At 36.2% G+C, this 21,522-nt stretch overlaps 1 protein-coding gene across 2 annotated transcripts in view; it reads left to right on the top strand.

The window, feature by feature from the left end:
• The window catches only part of ptc (protein patched), a 66,395-nt gene that overhangs the window by 14,344 nt on the left and 30,529 nt on the right, over positions 1-21,522 (top strand). For both annotated transcript variants that reach the window (XM_012298261.2, XM_012298262.2), the window contains exon 2: positions 5,136-5,328. In XM_012298261.2, coding sequence (XP_012153651.1) covers positions 5,136-5,328 — 193 coding nt within the window. The remainder of the gene's footprint in view (positions 1-5,135; positions 5,329-21,522) is intronic.

The raw sequence follows: 21,522 nt of genomic DNA, 5'->3' as shown, positions 1-21,522 counted from the left end.
TCGTTTATCTGGCGAGTCGCATGTCTCGTACTCGCCAGCGTGTACACTTCTGCAAACCCCGTGTGTAGCCTTTGTTTTTTCTCGCCACTTAACCTGTACAAGGAAATAGAGCGAGATCTATTTATATCGGGGATTTTAAATCACTCTGGGGATAAGGTACTTTGCTGCTCACCCTAGATGCAACGCGTCGACTTACTACACAGGGTAGACGAATTTTGGGGATGAAAAATGGGGGAAGATTCTGTGATATTCAAATGTTATGATGGAGAATGTGATTCTTCCTTTGTCGAAATTTTAAAAATGATCCCTTTTGGTATTTCTATATTTAGAAGTTTGGTAACTTAGGGACTTATGAATTAGGTGATGTGAGCATTGGAAGGTTTGATATTAAGTATAGAAGTTTGGTAAGTTAATAATTTAGTAATTTAGGAAATAGGTGATTTGGACATTTGTGGAGTAGATAGGTCTAAAGTGTAGATATATCGTTAATGATTTTACTGATTGGATATTTGACTAAATACCCTTCAGATCTAAAGATCACATCCAAAGGTAGACCTACGAAGTACTATATCCAAGAAAATAGTAGATAAAATCGTCAAAGAGTATAATAAGATCTCCACCCTAACTCTCAGGAATTCTACGCTGCACCTCACAGTGCACATGTAACATTTTAATTCTTCACACACCGTAAAAAATAGAAACGTTTAATAAAATAAATACTACGTCTCAAAACTAAAGAGAAAATGGAGATCTTACATTTAAAAAAATATAGATATTAATGATATAAAAAAGAGAGGAGTAATTAGATCACTGTCATCCAGTTTGTGTAACGAACAGCCTGACAGGCTCTTCGTGGCAGCAAACGACATTTAAAACTCGACTGGAAGGAAAGCCGAGGAGGGTGGGGGAAAAGTACGCTTAACGAATTTATGTTATTCGTACTTTTAATGTTTTTTACAACGCGACACGAGTTTCGCGAGGAGATAGCAGACAGCATAACAGGATCTTATGTCAACGACGGTGGTCTCCGCGCCACGAGGTTGTAATATGTAGATATTGCCCGCCACGAGAAACCCCATAAGGCCCGCGGGGACCACTTACGGGAAAAAGGGGGAATTCCCTCCTCTCTGCCTCTTCCTCTGCTCTCTTACACACATGCCAGCTATATAGACGTCTCGAGACCGACTCGTGGCGTCTCTGCTTCCTTTTTCTCTTTTATTTCCCTTCCCTTTCAGTTTCTTCGTTCATCTCGAACTCGTTCGCGAAAGTTCAACTGCAAGCATTGTTTATTTCGATTTCGTCATCCCGATACGTACATTTTAATTGAAATTTTATTAATGATGTCATAGGGCAGAGTTGTCATTGTACTACTTAAGTAGTTAACTGAGTCCGACATACATATATGTTTTATTTCGGTATTGCTGACGAATTGTTCATTTTTTATTTTTAGTTTAAGTGACAAGAGTGTTAGGTAACAAGAGAGTTTGACCTTCGATTTGTATACTCCTCAATGCTTGAATATTATTTTTTAGTGTCATCACGTTTTGCTTTTGATATACACTTTTCGAACTGATAATTAATCCTCCGGATGGGAGTAAGTACATATTACTGACTAGTATGCAGTAGCTTGTCTGTAGTTTCCTATGGACACCTAGAATATAATATAAATATAATTGTAAGAATCCTATGACACTGCTAGATCTTCCTATTATCCATCTCAAGGCTAATGTCCACATTTAAGCTAGCATTATACTAAGCTCCTGCTAGGTACTCTGATGTTGGTCCAGAAGCATCACCTTTCTTCTGTCTGAACATACAGAAGCATGAACAGCAACAGAAAGCATGAAGACACTTCGATACTTCACATGAATAGCATCATACCTACATCGTAATGACGTTGAAGTAGTCCAGATTAGATATTGAAATAGGAACTAATGTTCCCGAAGAACACAGGAAATTAATAATATGTCTGGCTGTAACATGTGGCGAGTAGCTAATGCAAATCGCATAAATGTTCCGCAACACTGACGCAATTAAGGAAATGATTTGCAACATTGATGCAATTGGAGAAGTGATTTGCAACTCCGATGCAATTAGAGAAATGCTCTGCAACATCGCTAGATCTTCATATTATTCATCTCAAGATTAATCTTCACATTAAACTCAGGTAGCCTTATTGATGTCAATGCATAGATCATTTCCTCTTTTATCTCAGTTATGCAGGTAGCACAACATGTGAAAAATGTTCTTGAGGATCAGTAATAATATATTTTGCTTCAGCATGTGGTAATTTATGAAAATTGCATAATTCTGATGAGAGATCTCTCGTGATATTGATGAAACTTTCTATTACTTATTTCAAGGTTAATGTTCATATGTCTGTACTACATTGAGTTTTTGTTAAATAGCTTTTCTGATGAGACTGTCCCTTACTTCTAATTTCCGATGATCTTTTTCTAACTTCACAAGGAATTCAAAGGAATTCGAACGCAGAGAATAAACAGAATATTTTCCTTCAACATATGGCAACCAACTCACGAGAATCTTTAAGCTAATGTTCATATCTGAATAAAATGAGCTCTTGTTAGATTTTGCGTCACTGATGAAATTATCTTTCATAAGTAGATCTAAAGCCAAATCTTGAAGTAGATTTATGAAGTCAAATGTTCTTGGACACAGGATACATAGCATATTTCTAGCACAGTCTTTTGCACATAATACCCTGCTATTTCAAGGCTCCGCAGTTTGCTTCGAGGTAACCATACCTCTTCTTCCACATTCTTCCATATGACATTATTACGAGCGATGTGATTGCTATAAGAGCAAACCTTGGAATAGTACTGCTCTAACACCAGTCTTTTACACATCATATCTTGGTACTATAGGGCTCAAAACTGATCATGAGGTAACTATACATTTTCTTCCACATTCCCATGTAATATTGTTACGATGTGCTAAGCAAGATTTTTAGCAGTATTCTAGCATAGTGTTTTGCACCTAGCATTATAGTGTTATTGGGCTAGTTTACAGTCTTTTTCCACATTCTCCCATGTGAGAACTACAAGCTATATGACCACTGCTACAAGAGTAAACCTTTGAACGGCAGTGTCCTATAATAATCTGTTGCACATATTACTCTGATGTTTCAGAAAATACATCTTCTTCTTTTATATTCTCTCATATGACATGACCACGTGAGGTCAGACCACTGCCATAAGGATTAGACATTAAATGGTACTGTTCTAGTACATTTACACATGGTACCCTAATATTGCAGAGCTCCACACTACCCTGAACTGTGTAAATCTTTCCACATTCTCCGATATGACGTCGTCACAAATGATGTGATGGTCTCATGGGCCTCCACTCTACCATTAACATAAAAGTAGAAAATAACAAAAAATGAGTAAACTTGTGATACACTGCTGCCCTAGCATCAACATGAAAATTGAAAATAACACAAAATGAATGAAATGTTGGTACACTACTACCTTAGAATCAAGATAAAGGTGAAAATAATACATAGTGAGTGAAGTTATAACACAGTACCACCCTAACATCAGCATAAAAATTGAAAATAACAAAATGGGTGAAGTGATCTCCCGGTAAATATGGTACCAGGTGAATTCTGAAGGAAGGTAAACAGTGGTTGATCAGTCGCATGTTGAAGGAGGTCTACGAAGGTAGAGTAGCCGGGAACCATGTGGTCGACGAGGATTGTCCGCACGTCTAGAGTTACCCGAGTCCGGGGCGAGCCGCGAGGCCGCGGCACGAGAGTTAATTGGCTGGAAAACCTTGCTATCCGATACTCGACGCCCCGGCTACTGCCCTGAGATACGTAAGCGTGTGTAATCTGTATTTTCATCTGTACGTCTATCGTGTGCCGCTTCCTCGCCTTCTGCTTCTACCAATGGCTGCTCCCTCTAACTGTAACCGAACGAGAGCGGTCGTAGAAAAGCGTTCCGCTCCTTTTCTCCTTCGGGTATCTCGATTCCCTTCTGATCCGTGGCCTCTTCTCGTCCTTCCTCTCCTTCGCCGTCTTTCTTTCCCTGTCGGCCAGGAAAGATAGGTATTGTTGCGGGTGGTCCCCGGTGCACATTGTCAGACCGGCCACCAGGTAGTGTGCAACGTTGCCGCTCGCAATGTTGCGGACCGTTCCTCTCCCTTGCTCCCCGTGTTTCTTTATCCTCCTTTCATTTTCTTGTTGCTTTTTTAGCCGGTTTCTCGATCTTCTAGCGGGCAACCACTGCCCTTGTTTCGTTCGTGCGCGCGCGCACGCGCGATCAACACGTGGTTCGAGGATTTGTATGGATACGTTGATCGAAGCTGTTTTCTAGCTTGTATACCGTTTTTACGATTAGGTACTGCGCTTGCGAATGGACTTTTGTTTAATCTCTACGAGAATATTCACGTGTGTGACGAAGCGGTTTAAATAGCTCTTATGTCATACACTACGATGCTTGATAGCGAATGTGTTAAATTAGACAAAGAAATGATCTGATTTTTATTGGTTACTTCAAAACTGTTGATTGAGAAAAATTGCGAAAGAATTAATATTCAAGAAAAAATATTAACATGCGTAGCTAACGAGTTGAATTTGAAAAATTTAAATATACGCATTTGTTGATGATGAATTTATTAATATTTATTGATTCATTACACATCAATAGAAACAATAAATATAATAAGGAATATATGCTTTTTTAGCGCATATATAGTCATTTTTACTTATATTAGTACAAGTAGCCATGATACAAAATTATTTTGATTTTGCATAAATACGAAATAAATATAATTCATTATACTATTTTTTTAGTCAAAAATCGTGGTGGAAGAAAAATTTAACATGAAGTAGAATTTTTTTAATAAAATTATAAAACCATTTATTTCGACTGTTGTTAATATAAGTATTCCTCATAAAAAATTATTTTGATTTTTAATAAAAAAAAAAACAAAAATAAAATTCAATACATTTCTTCAGATTTGGTCGCAAAAGTTATTAACAGTCTCGCAAAAAAATATAATGTGAAGTAGAAATTTAAAAGTAAAATTGCAAATAGAATTTTAGTTATTGAATCTAGTTATTTTAACCGATGTAGTAGTTCTAGTGTTAACATTGCGGTTCCTGATTTCAGGGCAAAGCGGAAGGTCAGAGGTCTGCGGTGTGGATCAGGGCAAGGCTGCAGGATCAGCTGAGTCAGCTGGGCTACTTCCTGCAGAGGCACGCGGGCAAGGTCCTGTTCCTTGCGATCGTTGCTTTAGCCACGTTCTGCGTTGCTCTCAAGTCCGCTCAAATTCACAGCAAGGTCGAACAGCTTTGGGTTCAAGGTAAATTCGTTTTCCCGAAACTGTATGTAACACGTTTATCCATGGTAGTCATATGTAACCGGCATTGCAAAAATTAACCTTTAGCACTCGAAGTTATTTTATTCAGATATTAACCTTAACACTTTTTAGTTGAAAAGTTTGCTGAATTCATTTAAGATTACTTTTGCATTATTAATTACTATTATTGTCTGCTTCACTATGCTTATATACCATAGTACTGTAGATTCTATTAAAAAATATTTATTTGAAATTGTATGAAACTGAATGGTGCGTGCGAGTGATCTTTAGTTAATTCTTTTTAACATAAAGTGAACGAAAGAAACTTTCAAAGGCTCTTCATGCTGAGACAATGAAGAAAAAATTAAAATTGAAAGATTATGTAAATGTAGTGGGTTTGATGACACGAATTAATTTTGCGGCGATCAACGTGTTAACTAGTGAAGACCAGAGTACCATTGTTATTACTTAAAGTGCAAATTGTTGCGTTTAATATTCAGTTTATCTGTAGACAAATTATTTTATTCTTTTATTGAAATATTTAGCAAAATGTATTTATATATTGTTTAAACTGTAGTTTTTGTAGTAGAAAATAATTTCTTATTTTGTAAAAATAAGAAACGTTTTATCAGAAATGAATGTTGCATTAATTGTTCTTAATATTTCTACATAATCTTGAAAAATATACTTTATTTTATAGATACTTATTATTTAAAATAATTATTAAAGTGTTTCATATATGAATAAAATAATTATTGAAGTCTTAAGTATATGAATACAGTTTAATTTCGCTTTTTTAATCACTATTTTTAATTTACTGTTTCTTATTAATTAGTGCTTTAACTTGATCTCTGTTAATTGCCCAAGCAAAAAGAAAACGCAGCTGCAAATTTTTCAAATTTCGCGATGAAGAATTATTCTCATGGTCCGCGAAATAACAATTAAAAAGCAATGCTATTATTATTTAATCGGCGCGCAGTTGTTTTTGCTATATTGACGCATGTTTGTAATTCATGAAGTCAGCTTTAAGATTTAATTAATCTTGCAATTAGAAATAATTAGCTAGATTTTTCTTTTTCTTTTCTGCTGTAGTTTGAAGCACAATACTTAGAGCGCAGAAGATAGAACATAGTTAATTATTGATTCTATTCATTTTTGTGCAAGTATTGTATTGTGATTTGCTTATTGACTTTATATCATTAAGACAGAAAAATTACACCTTGATTCGAATATTATGGTGATTATCCATTTCACGGATAATCTTAATGGATAATCTCAATGGTTTAATTTATTTAAATTGAATTTATCTTCTTACTCAGTGTTACCTTGTATGTCATTTATGAAGCACATGAGTACATTTTTTGGAACACCCTGTATATTCAATTATCTATAGTCACAAAAGTTCATATTCACAAATTTGTAATATACACTCTTCTTTTCAGTACAAAATTATAATACTAATATTATAAATTTTATCTGTATTATGAAGAATATCTTGAATGTGAGCACATTTTTGAAACACTCTGTATATCCAAATATTTATATTTACAAAAGTTCATGTTCTCCAATTAGTACTACATACTATTTTTCTTTGCAAAAAATTATAATAGTAATACTACAAATTTCATCTCACTTATGAAACATAGTGTGAGCACATTTTTTTTAAGATCCTGTACATCTAAACATCTACATTCGCAAAAGTTTATATATTCCAATTTCAGCAAAAATTTATAACACTATACCATAAACATCCGAATTACAAAGCATATCTTCAGTTTAATTTGCCCGTTCTAGCAGACGGAAAACGTTAACAATTTACCCAGCAGACCTAATGGCGAATCACTCGTCGAGACGAGACAGATCGAGGCAAGTCAAACAGCATGTTCCGACATATGTAACGCGGACAATTTCAGGTGAAAAAATACAAAGACACAGTGGAGAAAGAGAAGTCGGAATAGAGAAACAAAAGGAGAATAGAAAGAGAGAGACAGTTGGTTTTATCCCCACACTCGGCGCACACGGTACATTAGTTTGCTCGCTGGGTGGCCCTCTATATTTATCCGCGGTCCGAAACGCTAATTCGAACACCCCGTTGCTAACTTCAACTTCCAACTCGCGCGCAAAATCAAAAGATCGCTTCGTAGAAACGTGTGGTAATATTGAAAAGGTGTGTGCATCGACTTTGAAGTTTTTTGCATTGTTTTTGAAATGCCAGCCAAATATAACCTGCAGTGTCAAAAAAGAACCATTTACTATTATATTACTCTTAAGTTGCGATTGTGTAACTCTTTTGTACTTCGTTGAATAGCAAAGTCGTGGAATCTGAACATTTCAGATTTTTACACTTAAATTGCTTGCTAAGTTATGGAATTTTTAAATTTGTATATTTGATGCTTTTATACTTGGAAATCTTTAGTTCCATAGGTTTTTATATTCTTAAATTTGTAGGTCGTTAAATCTGTATATATTCATATATGTAAGTCTCCAAAAAGGTTGCTAAATAGCTATGTTTCTTACTGAGTCCACAAATTCTTAGATCCATCAATTTCGAGATCTAAAAATTCTAATTTACCAAATCTCTAGATCTACATGTTTCTATTGTAACTACCTCTCCTAACTCCCTAAACCTACATCCCCAAATTTCTGCATCTCCAAATTCCCAAATCCCCAAATTTCTAGATCTTCAAACTCCTATGTCTCCAAGTAAATACGTCCCCTTTCTAGATATTCCAATATCTAAATTCCCATATTTAGAGGTCCCCAAATCCCAAAATCCCAATATATCAAGATCCCTAAACCTCCAAATCCCAAAGTACCAAAACCTTCCAAAACTCCTATTTGCCCAAAATAACTCATCTCTAAATGACCCATCTTTAACTTCCCAAAAGTCCCTAAAAATCAACAAACAGTAGATGCCTTCCTCTCTGTCAAACTTTTTCTGGGAACATCAGATCATCTCATAAATGTACCTCACTTCGTCAAATTTGAAACCTTCTCATACATAGAACCTTCTTCGTATTAGGTAACTGTCCTTTACTAGCCTTTGTCATCGAATCGCTGTCGCAACAACGAAAAAGAGCCACATTACAGTATTCTAAGCAACTGTTGTGAGGATTCTTTGGTCTCGATCTGTTTAACAGGCAGGAACACCCGTGGTCTTTCGTCTAGGATCAAAGTTAAGGTCATCGGATTTCCTGGCAGATTAAAGACGTATCAGCGTTTTATGAGATTTTAATGAGCAAACGAGTTTGCCGCGTCTTTGCCCACGGATAAAGCCGAGGTTGAAATCATCGGAGCGTGGATTGTGCACAGATGCTGTTTAAAATGTAATAACAGCGAGGTGTTGGCAAAATCATTAAAACGCCATTCGTCTCGAATCCCGGAATTTCGAGATGCAACACGGCGATTGCAAAATGAATCGCCTTAATGCGTTTGTGATCGGTTTTGAGAAACGATTTGCGCTCGTCTCTAGTTTCGTCAAATTATGCGAACGATAAACATTCACGAACCCTTGATTGTTTCGAAGAAGTAATTTGGAATTATATTTGTTTTGGACATTACCTAAATTGGTTTTGGTGTTTAAAATGATGTGAAAATATTTTAGAGTCTTATACAGAGTGACTAATTTTAGGCGGTTGTGATATTCAGACTTACTGATATTAACCCGCGAGTTGGCGCGTGAAGAGGCTGACCCAGGTGTTTAGAAGAGCCATGATTCTAATTTTCCAAATTTAGAGACATTTCTAAATTTGTATATCTCTAGATCTCAACATCTACAAATTCCTGTATTTCTATATTCTAAAATCTTTACATTTCTGGATTCCTATATCTTCAAATCTGTATAATCCCTAAATCTCTATATCTACGTACCTATGTCAACCCACAAGTTGGCGTGTGAAGAAGCTGACATGTTTAGACGAACTACAATTGGTCAGAATAAAAAAATGAATGCCTAGTCTCACACGTATTTTCGGTGGTAATACTATTGATTTAAATGGTCGCACATCAATTAGGCTAAAAACAATAACTCTCGGCAAATGTCCCGAGAGCTTCTTTTACTTTGAGTCACACGTCAACACATGGGTTGTCACATGTAATTACTGGTACTAAAACAAAGGAGCTGTTAGGCATATTTTGTGTTTAGTAACTTTCCTTCCTGCAGACTACAATTATAATCAAAGCAAAAATTCAACTATTGTAAAAATATAAAACCAATGTGTCATGTAGGGTGTGTCACAAGTGTAACCACATAGTGCAAGAGTTGAAACATGGTAACTCTGGAATGTTTTAATGAGTTGCAAAGTTTCTTCCACTATATTGCCATTTCCCTTAAGGTGTCTACCACATAGATATCACGTAACATGAACGCACCATGAAACAGCAAAAAGTCTCAAGTTTACCGTGCAAATTAGTCGCCACTTTTTCACCATGCTGTTCGTGATATAGTATTAATTAAATACTGCCGGTGGAACGCTCGAACGAGTGCATGATACGCTAGGAATGTTGGTTCTAAGGTTGTTCGTTTACCGAGGTACTGGTATTGCTTTTTCCAATATCCAACAGTTACATATAAATTGCCACATATTCGAAATGTTCACAACGTCGGCCTTGTGATACGCCTGGATGGTTTTCATGTTGTAAGATAAAATTCGAAATTGATTGGAGGTAATGTAACTTACAGAATCTTTCAGTGTAATGCGAAATTAGAGATATTTTTCAACGAACTTAATCATCGAGCAGATTGACAAATTCATTCATTAAAAGTTGAGTAAATTTGATGTCATTATTGGAGACGTCAGAATGTAATCGTTTGGATGTGGAAAATTAACTTTTTAATTTAATTTTAATTTGATAGTAATTTTTTAAATTTCTATATTTTTGGATTGTCAGATTCTATAGTTTTCAGGCCTCTAGGTGTCCAAATAATAGATTCAAAAATTCCTAGGTTCCCAAATCCTAGATTCAGAAATTCCTAGATTTCCGAATCTTTAAGTTTCTGTATTCCACAACTTTTGGATTGCAATATTCCTAAATTCCCAAATTCCATAATTTCGAAATCCCTAGGTCGTCAAATCTTATATTCAAAATTTTTGCACCCCTACATCCTAGATTTTTGTATAATAGAATTTTCAAATTTCTAAACTCTAATATACCTGGACTTCCATGTTTCACAGTTTCTAAATACCTAAATCTTCATATTCCACTCTGTGCAAATCCCTAGATTTCTACATTTCAATTTCCGAATTCCTGAGTCACCAGAACCCTAGATCCCCGTATTAATACATTCCCAAATCTCAGTGCTTACAGTTCACAAACTTACCAATTTCCAAATTCCCCAAATCGTAATTTTCAAATTACCCAAATTCCAAGCAGCAAATTTCTCAAATTCCTCGAATTTAAAATTCTCAAAATCTTCAGATGATTAAATATGTACATACCCATAATCTGAACCCATCGCAAAGCTGATGACTTCTTAAAGAACCCAAAACATTAGCAAGTATAACTTCCGTAGATGACATATTTTACGGGCGCCAGATTAACTGTTCAGCGTACGACCGAAGAGATTTCGGCGCGTTTACAATCCCGGGCTCGAGGTTCAATTTAAAGCACCCTGAATGTCTGGGTACAAGCTCGCAGAGCGATGAAACATGAACAATTAAACAATGAGAAGCGAGGAACCCCCGTGTCGCCAATAAAATCCTCCCGATTGGCCGGCTGATGCGTTCCCCCCTTGAGATCAAGAGAACCATAAAGCAACGTTTATCGATCTTTCGCCGGCGAAATTTATGCCCGTTAGTCTTCCCGGAATATCGTCAAATCGCGCCGTGAAGTCGTAAAGTTGGATTCTTTTCCATCTACCGAGCGGGCCCGGCATGAGATCCTCGGAGCCCTCTGTCTCTCCGTGCCGCCGCTTTTTACGTTTGATCCTCCTCTGGCCAGTCGGCTACGAACACTGTGCCCGCATATCCCGCCTCGAATGCAGCCCGCTGCAGTCACCTCACGGATATCCGGTACTGATCCGCGTAGCGCACGCATCCACATCTCGAATCACCATCTCGACAAACCCTCTTCTTCTTCTTCTTCTTCTTCTTCTTCTTCTGGTGTCCTCGACTCGCGTTCCTTACCTGGGTATTTGGATATTTGGTTGTTTGAATGTTTGAGTAGGATATGTGGACATTTTAATATCTGTCAACTTGGATATTTAAGTATTTGGAGATTTGGGTGTTTGGATGGTTTGGGTAGGTGAAATATTTGGATATTTAGAAATTTATGTTTGGCAACTTGGAAATTTAGTTATTTGGAGATTTGGATGGTTGAATGGTTAAATGGTTGCATATTCAAATATTTGGTTATTTGAATATTTGGATGTTTGGCTGATTGGATAGTTGGATGATTACATATAATTTATTTGTTGGACAGTTGGATATTTTGATATCTGGAAATTTCAATATTTGGATAATTTTGAAAATGTGGAAATTTGAAATTTGAAATATGGCACGTTTCTTTTTAAAATTTTCGAACTCTCAAAATTTGAAATTTCCCAATTCTATATTTTAGAAATTTGAAATTCGGTTATTGAGACATTTGGAAGCTTGGAAACTTACAAATAAAAAATTTGAAAACTAAGAAATGAATACCTTAGAAACTTAAAAATTTTTAATTTACAGATTGATAATTTAATTATTTGAAAATTTCGAAATTTCAAAATTTGTTGAAACAAACTTATATATTTGAAAATTCTAAAATATAAAAATTTGTGTACTTAAAAATTTGAATGTGCGAATATTTAAAAATGTATCAATCTGAAAATTATTTGATTTTGATAGACAATACACAAGCACAGAATGTTAATGAGTACCTTTTATAAATATCACGCATTAAATAATTATTTAAATTATTTGTTCTCCAAACAATTGTAAAAGTAAATTAAGCTTCGTACAACTATTTTCTCCATTTATAAGGTCGCTATCGTAGATCGAGCGTGGAGGAACGAGCGGTGTTGGTTTTCAATCACCTGCACCCATACCTTCAAGCGTTTCCTGTTTATTTTATAGCCAGACTCCCTCCCTCCGGCCACACATTTCTTTCATTTTACACTCACGAAGGGAGTTCGGGATGCAATTTCTGTATATAAAAAAAAAAGAATAATAATTCATAAGTTACCTTGTTCATTGCACCTGTATTTCCAGAATAAGGTTATCTCAATTAGGAATAAATTTCTTCAAAAAGAAAAAATATGTTTCGGAAATGATATCGAACTTTGTAAATTAAGATAAAGTATCTTGTAGCAAGATTATTTTGACAAGAATCGAAATACATATTTTAAATTTTGTATTTTATGAAATATAAAAGTTTTAGGTAAAACAAATAGTTATGAAATATTTTATAAAATATTTAATGAGAATATTACGAAATATAAAATGTAAAATGACACGAATTATGATTCATAATTGATTTTAATAAGATTTATTATTATATAGTTTCTACAGTGAAATATGATTACTTTTTATTCTATTATTTTGGAAATAAAAACAATAAGTAAGATAAGATGGAAATGCAAAAATTTAAAAATCGCAAGGTTTTAAAAATCCAAAATCTCCAAATTTTCAAACCTTAGAATTAAAAAATTCTCAAATTTCAAAATTGCAGAACCTTGAATCGTAGAATTCTATAATAATTATAGAATTCTATAATAATTCTATAGAATTCTATAATAATTATAGAATTGTATAATCATAATTTTTTTACTTTGGTATTTTTGAATTATGTAACACTGGAGTTTTTGAACTTTTCAACTTAGGAAAGATAGGATTTTGAAATGTTTAAACTTTGAAATTTCGACACTTTAGAATTTCGAAATTTTCCAACTTTAGAACTTTTAAATTATTGGAATTCGAATTTTGAAATTTTAAAACTTGAAATCTTGAAACCTTGAATCTGTAAATCTTTGATAACTTAAAACTTTGAGACCTTGAAACTTTAAATATTTGAAACCTTGAAACTTTGACACCTTAAACCTTTGAAACTTTAAAGCTTTGAAATTTTAAAACTTTGAAAAATTGAAAACTTCACGCCTCAAATCCTTTAGATCTTAAAATCTTTCAGCTTTAAAAGCTTGAATCTCCAAATCCTTCCAACTTCACAACTTTTATCATAACTTCTTAATAAAATACTTGAAACTCTGCATATAACTTTCACCCTAAATTTTTCCAAATAAACTACATTAATCAAATTAGCACTGAAAAACTGAAACACCCTATATAAAAACACACATGTTCCATTTAAACTCCTCCGCCTATGTTTTGAAGGTAAATCCTCGTATTGATTATCATTCTCCAACAATATATGTATGATCAAATACGATAAGTCAAGATCGAGGTGGATAATATCGATCGTTGAAAATCGTATTTCCTGTTCGCGAATATTCTTTCGGACGACGCACAGGTGGTTTCGCTTTTGTGAATCGAACATCGAGCTCGTCCACTTAATTCAGCTCGTTTTGCCTTTATTTTCGCATACGGCGGCGCGGTAGGTTCGCTGAACAGAGAAGCGCTGGCACACGCGCCAATATCTCTTCTCCCTTTTGCTCTTGATCCTTCTCTTTCTCTTGCTAAACACATCAGTACAGTCGATACCAAATTTGGCTTCCTTAGAAAAAGGAGTACTCATATCCATTTTTAGAGATTTTTACGATTTGGAAGTTTTTTAGATGAAAGAAGTATTTTCAAGTTGGGTGAAATAGGTTAGGCGGAGTCTGGAGGGATCTGGTAGATTATGAGTTTGAGGTTATAGGAATTTGTGGATTTGGGGATTTGGAAAAGTCGGAAATGGATGTAGAAGTTTGGGAAGATGGGTATTTGAGAATTTTTGGATTTGGTGAAGTCATCAAATTGCTAAGTAGAAATTTCAGAAAATATGAATTTAGGTTACAGATTCCAGGAATTTAGGGACATAGCTGTTTGAGGTTTGAAAAATCAGGGACGTAGAACTTTGGAAGAGTATTTACGGACTTTGAGTACCTATCTTGAGACTTTAATACTTAGGGAATTGAAGATTTTGATATTTGGAACTTCAGAGATTTGGTGATTAGAAATTTAAGATAGCTATTTCGTTTGCTATATTTCCAGTGAATCCAGATTAGCCTAATAGCAGCAGGCACAATCTAAACCTAAAAGTTCTTCTCTCGTTCTCTGTATCTTCCTCTAGATTATCTCTTAATTGTACCGGGTACAATCTACATCTGAACATTGATCACTTATAATCCATTTAATTATTTTCCCCAGAAAATCTGTACTTGTTCCTTCCAGAATCTAAACTTAAAACTTCCTCTCACAATCTTCCATCGCTATATTTCCTCTAGTGAATCCAAATTAGCCTAATAGCAGCAGGCGCAATCTAAACCTGAAAGTTCTTCCCTCGTTCTCTATATTTTCCGCTGGAAGATTATCTCTTAATTGTACCGGGTACAATCTAAATCTGAAAGTTGGTCGCTTATAATCTTCCTCGCCGCGGTTCTCGTCGCAAAGCGGCGCGGAGACATCATCATCCCGAACGAAAGCGGCAGCGGTGAAAAAGCAAGGCTAATTTCAGCGACGGTGCAACGGGAAGCGGCAGAAAAACGCGTTTCCCTCGTTAGGGAGGAAAACCTCGGGCAGAGATAAATTATGGTCGGCCTAGAACTCGGAAGTGTCTAGGCGGCGTCTTCCTGGAACGACCTGTACCGAAGCGACGCGACGCAACCAGGCCGCTTGTCGTTTGGCGCGACAAGGACGGAAAGAGAGGATGAAGGCACGACCGTGCACGAGGGGCCGGTCGACTGCTTACATCTTCATTAGGCCCCCATGCCGTCGAGTGCGAGGAAGACGGTGAAAGCCACGGGCCCGACAGAGACCGAACGGAGAAGAAGAAAACGATGATGAAGAGCGAGAAAAGGAAGGAGTAAGAGGCAACAAGAGGAGCGAGAGAAACGGCCAGATTCCGTAAGGCCGCAACGGGGATAAGAAAGTCAGAAGACCCACCGTCCAAAGACCTACCGGGAATCTGTTGTTGTTGCACCGACGGACGGACGGACGGACGAACGGCCCCGTAGAGGATCTCATCTTCTGTTTACCACGTGGAGACGTTGTACACTCGACAACAAATCTCATTTTCTGGGGGCATTGTTTACAAATTTACTGCTCTTTTCGAGTTCCGATGGTTTGGACGGTTAGTTTGCGTGAATTGAGCATTTGCGAATTTGGGGATTTATGGGTGGAACTGTTTGGAATTTGGGAATTTGAGCATTTAGGGGTTTGGGGAGTTGGGATTTGAGAATTTGGAGATTTGTGGATGGAATAATTTTGGAATTTGAGGAATTTGTGGATGGAATGGTTTGAGAATTTGGAAATTTGAGAATTTGAGGATTAAACTGTTTAGGAATTTGAGCATTTGAGGATTTAGTGACTTGGGATTTGAGAATTTGAGGATTTGTGGATGGAATGATTTGGGAATTTGAGGATTTCTGAATGGAGCAGTTTGAAAATTTGGAAATTTGAGAATTTGTGGATGAAACAGTTTGGGAACTTATGAATTTGAAGATTTGTAGATATAGCAGTTTGGAAATTTGGGACTTTCAGGATATATGGATATAGCGATTTAGAAATTGGGAAATTTTTAATTTTATGGGTAGCAGTTTGAAAATTTAGGGAATGAGCGTATAACTTTGAAGCTTAAGAGGTTCTGAACTTAGATACATGGAACTTTAGGAGTTTGAGGATTTGGACGTTTGGGAATTTGAGGATGTGGGGATTTGGACATATCGACATTTGTAAATTTGAGAATTTAGGTATTTGAAAATTTGGAAATATCAGAATTAAAAAATTTGGAAATCTGTCATTCTCAGAGTTTAGAGATTTTGAGATTTGGGAATTTTCAATCTCTCAACTTCCTCAAAATAAAAAATTAGCAAATAGCTGCTGTCTTGATTTTCCCCTTTAACCAGGGGTAGCCTCCGTTTACTCGAATGTATTCCGGAAGTCTATGGACTGAATCGTAATCTTCTACTGGTCCACAAGCTTTAAGATAAATTACGAAATTCGGAGAGAACAGCACTTCTACTTTTTCCTTTATCTTTGTTCTAGTTTCGTCAAAAAAGGTTTTATCGAAATTGATAACCCAATGACATTTTCTTGTAAGAGCTCACAATATGACGTTATTTAAAAAATTTACGTAATATAGAAGTTTATATGATTTCAAAATATTAATTTAGTGATGAAAAATAAATTCATCCTTAAATTATTATGAATATTACTTCAAGGTCATTTTTATTTGATTAGAAAAATAATTTTGATGTTAGACTCAAGTGGTAAAATCTGGATCTACAAATTCTTATGTTGTTAATTCGTAGTTTCTCATAATTCTAATCCAACAAATCCCTAGATTCCTAAATACTTAAGACTCCAAAGTTCTAAAACTCTAAATCTCTAAATACATCCCTATATTCTCAAATTTATGAATTTCCAAATTTATAGACCTCCAAAATTTTAAATTAGCGAATACGTCTTCATATTACTAAAACTTCAAATTTTTAGATCCACAGAATTCTATGTCCCTAAATTTCTAAATTTTTAACTTTCTAAACTACCAAAAGCCTAAATTGTCAAATACCTATATCTTCATGTTCTTAAGATCTGAAATCCCTAGATCCACAAATTCTATGTTCCCAAGTTTCTAAATTTTCATATACTTAGATCTCTAAATGCCCTCAAATTTTTTAACCTTCAAATCCCTAGGCTCTAAATCCCTTCGGTCCTAAATTTCCAAGTTTGCATATCCCTAGATCATCCGATTTATATTTTTCTAAATCCATAAAACTCTAGATAACCAAGCTCCCGTGTTTCAAAATTTGTAAACCCCTAAATCCACAGATCCCGATATCCTTATTTTCATCAGGGATTTCCTAGATTTCTATGCCCAAAAGCTTTCAGCATCCTTAATTCTAAAATTTCTAAATGTTAAAAGTGAAAGAAACAAGTTTTCTACTTTGGTCACTATATCTTCTCTAGGTAAACTAAATTTGCTGTTGACTATATACGCAAGTGTACCTTACAATCTCTCTTAATAATAAACTTAACAATATCTTAAATTTCTAAATTTGTAAACTTTGGCGCTTCCAAATTTCCCAATCCCTATATCCACAAATTCCAAGGTCACCAAGGTCATTCCAAAATCCCAAAGTCCCTAAATTCTCAGATTCTCAAATACCTAACCCTTCAAATCCGTATGTCCCGCTACTTTCATCTTCCCAAATTCTGAAATGCCATAAAATTTAAATTTTCAACCGAAATTCTGGAATCCTCAAAAAATATATCTCTTTCCACTTCGATTGGCATATTTTGTCAAGGGAAGTGAGATTTGTTGTTGACTGTACGCTATCACCGCCAGCACAATTGCGGCTGGAAAATGATGCGGTGGCAACAATAAATGAGCACCGCTGGGATTGGATGGGGCTCGGTTCCGGTGAATGGTCGCGGTGGGTGGCCCGGTGGGCTCTCTGTGTGCGCCAAGCCAACCCAGCCAGCCAGCCAACCAGCGGTGGGCCTGCGTGCCTGTGCGATTGAGCCAAGTCTCAGCTTCTCCGTGAGCCTCGGCTAAGCTTGTGCCTCGAAGAGGCCCCCTTCGTTTTCTTCTTTCGTCTTCCTTCTCTACCACCGGTCGAACCCCTCAAAACTTCGTCAGGAACAGTCAGGAAAGGGGCCACGAGGGTTTCTACGCCAAGTAGCCTTTAGCCCACCTTCTTCATCCGGACCCTGGCCGGCCACTCGCGGTCCTTCCTTTTTCCATTACGATCGCTGTCTACTATCCGTCCAATGGGCATCAACCCCTCGACACTTTGACTCTGGATAACCGTACGATAACTGGAATAGAGATTTTGTTTTCCGACATAATTGGATACATGCCGGGATTTTTATTCCTCGAGGACTAATTTCGTCGCGGTTCGAAGAGCTTGAGATCGCAAGGGAGAGATTAATCGGGAATCAGGGACCGTTTGATGCTATCGTGATGCAAGGTTAAGATTGTGGTGGTTGATGACGTTTGGACGTTTGGAGCTTTGGGGTCTTGGGGGGTCGGGATTTGGGGAGTTTCGGAATTTGGAGATGGGAGAATTTGGAAATTGGGGAATTTGAGAATTTGTGATGTTGAAATTTTGGGGATTTGGGAACTGGGATATTGGAAATTTAGGAATTTGGAGACGGGGAAATTTGGACATTCGAGATGCAATTTGGGGATTTGTGATGTTGGGATTATGGGAATTTAGGTATTTGAAGCAGTGGAAATTTGGGACTTTGTGATATTGGGATTTAGGGAATTTTGGACCTTGAGAGGTTGGGAATTTAGGTATTTGGAGATGTGAAAATTTGGGACTTTGTGATATTGGGATTTAAGGAATTTGAGTACTTGGAAATGTGGGAATTTGGGACTTTGTGATGTTGGGATTTAAGGAATTCGGGATCTTGAGACGGTTGGCAATTTGGGTATTTGGAGATTTAGGACTTTGTGATATTGGGATTTAAGGAATTTGGGAACTTGGGTATTTGGTGATGTGAGAATTCGGGACTTTGCAAAATTAGAATTTTAGGAGTTGACAAGTTTTGGTATTTGAGATCTTGGAATCTTAAGAAATTAGAAATTTGTACATATGAAAATTTGGGAATTTAGAAATTTGAAGATGTAGTAATTTGGGAATTTAGAAATTTGGAGATGTAGTAATTTGGGAATTTAGAAATTTGGAGATGTAGTAATTTGGGAATTTAGAAATTTAGAAATGTAATAATTTGAGAATTTGTGATAGTAAATTTGGGGAATTTGGAGATGAAAAATTCTGGATCTTGAGAAGTAGAGAATTTAAAATCCTAGAATCGTGCAAATTTGTAAGGAACTTAGGAATTTAGAATCTGAAAACATCAGGACCTTGAATCTCTAAAAATTTGAGACCTAATTAAGGTCTCAAATAATTTAAAATTCAGAAATTAGGAAATGTGAAACATCAAAAATATGAAAGTTTGAAAATGTAGAAAGGTTTTAAATGTACATACTAAATTTCCCAAAACAAGCAAATGTTTATACATATGTTGCGGAATTATTATTGCTCATATGCACCAGTGTCTACCATCTGTTGCTGAATAAACGTTCCACGAAACGATTTCCCTTGACACTTACGAATAAGTTCCGGAAAGTGGATTCTTCCGTTTTGGAAGCTGATCCCCAGGGACTAACAAGATTGAACGTCTGTCAGCATCTTGGAAACGCACGTGTGGACAGCTTTATGGTGTGTGAAAATATAACCACGTGCTCCTATAGCTTTTCCTTTTGACATTTGTGTTATTAAATTTTAATGTTGTGATGATGCAAATTTTTATATTTTCATATTAACATATTTTTATATTGTTATATTTTTATATGTACGCATTTTTATGTTGTTATATTTTCATATGGATGAATTTTCATACTGTTATATTTTTATATGGACGCATTTTTATATTGACATATTTACATATTTAACATTTTTTTAATTATATATTTTTATATTTTTTATTTACAAACTTTTAAATTTCTAAATTCACACGTTTTTAAATTTTGGAATTCTTAAATTTCCAAATTCTGAAGTTCTTAAATTTTTTAATTTTTAAATACCAAGATCCAAGACTTCCCAGTTTTCAATTTTTTGTAATTTTTATATCCTTGAATTCAGAAATTATCAAATTTGAAATTTCCCAAATTTTCAAATCTTCTAATTTCTGAATTAATAAATAACCAAATTGTCAATTTCTAATCTTCTAAATTTTCAAATCTCCAATTTCCCAAATTTCCAAATATCCACTCATCCAAATTCCCAAAACCCCAATTTTTAATTCTTAAATTTCCAAACATTCAAGCTTCAAAATCCTCAAATCCCCAGGTACCTAAATTCCTAATTTTCCTCCACCCTTCCAAATTTCCAAATCCCCCCCATTTCAAAATACAAAAATTTCAAAACACAAAATTGCCTTTACTTTCCAAACATTTCACCGTATCCCCACCTCAATAGCGTATCACACGGTATTCAAGGTACCACTCGTTATATCGCCAAATACCAGCCCCTCAAACCTAATTACACCAATATCCATAGCTCACCGTATCACCCATACCCTCCAAGATTCGTTTCTTCCACAGAAGCGCGTGTTTGGCAAAGATGGTCTTTGGCTAGTGTAATATCGCGAAATTAACGTATAACCGGTAATTGGACGGAATATCCCTTTAACGATTCGACGGACGTGTCCTACCTTGTCCGGCTTAACAGCCTGCTCGTTTGAAATTTAAGGAGGAGAACTTAAGGAGGGCTGCCACCGTCGTTGCTTCTACTCCTGTAGAGGCATTTAAGGACGAAGCACGAGAACCACGAAAAAGGGGGTGGGAATGATCCGTCTCGTTCTCTCTTTTTCTTCTTTCTCGGTGTTTCTGTTTGTTGAACGTCGCAAAGGGCCTCTGGTTGCACCTGTTCCTCTTCGTAGCGCTCGTTCCCGATGGACGAAGAGGAACACGCGCGTGTACGTTTCTTATTTCTTTTCTGTGTCTTCCTTTTCCGCTCTTTTCCCCGAGTCCACTGTTGACTCAAGGCTCGCCCGTGTAGCCCGCGTCCGGTGAACTGTTCCCTCGGGGCGAGCATCGAATTATCGTTAAACGTCGGGTTCTTGCCTCTCCCGGATTGTCGCATGCGGGAGAATCGTTTCCCGAAGGATTCTGGCCGTGATTCTGCGATACGCAATTTCGGAGGGTGTTCATTAACCGGCAAAATCGATTGATGTTCGATTTCTATTGTGATCGAATCTGCTTTATACCGGACTCGCGATCCGCTGATCTACCCAGCCGAGGCTAAACGATAGAAACCGTAACGGGGTACTGTTATTTCTAAGGAGCCTTGTTTGCGATGGTACAGTCTAGTGCAAATCTGGTTACCCTAGGAACAATAACAGAGGATGAGGAAGCTGCTCGTTGATTTTTAGGGACATTTGGAAGCAATTGGAAACCTTGAAATTCTAGGTCTACATTCTGGATGTGAAATCTAGGGATGTGGTTTGTAGGAGTTCGTGGGTCTAGGGATTTTCAGTATTAGGAATTTGGAGATTTGGAGATAGTTGTGAATGTGGAGTTTCCAAATCTAGGAATTTGGAAACCTTA

Source organism: Megachile rotundata, chromosome 10 (genome assembly GCF_050947335.1).
Source record: "Megachile rotundata isolate GNS110a chromosome 10, iyMegRotu1, whole genome shotgun sequence".
NCBI classification, from domain to species: domain Eukaryota; kingdom Metazoa; phylum Arthropoda; class Insecta; order Hymenoptera; family Megachilidae; genus Megachile; species Megachile rotundata.
The sequence above is the reverse complement of the archived record's forward strand: the minus strand, read 5'-3'. Positions and strand labels throughout refer to the sequence as shown.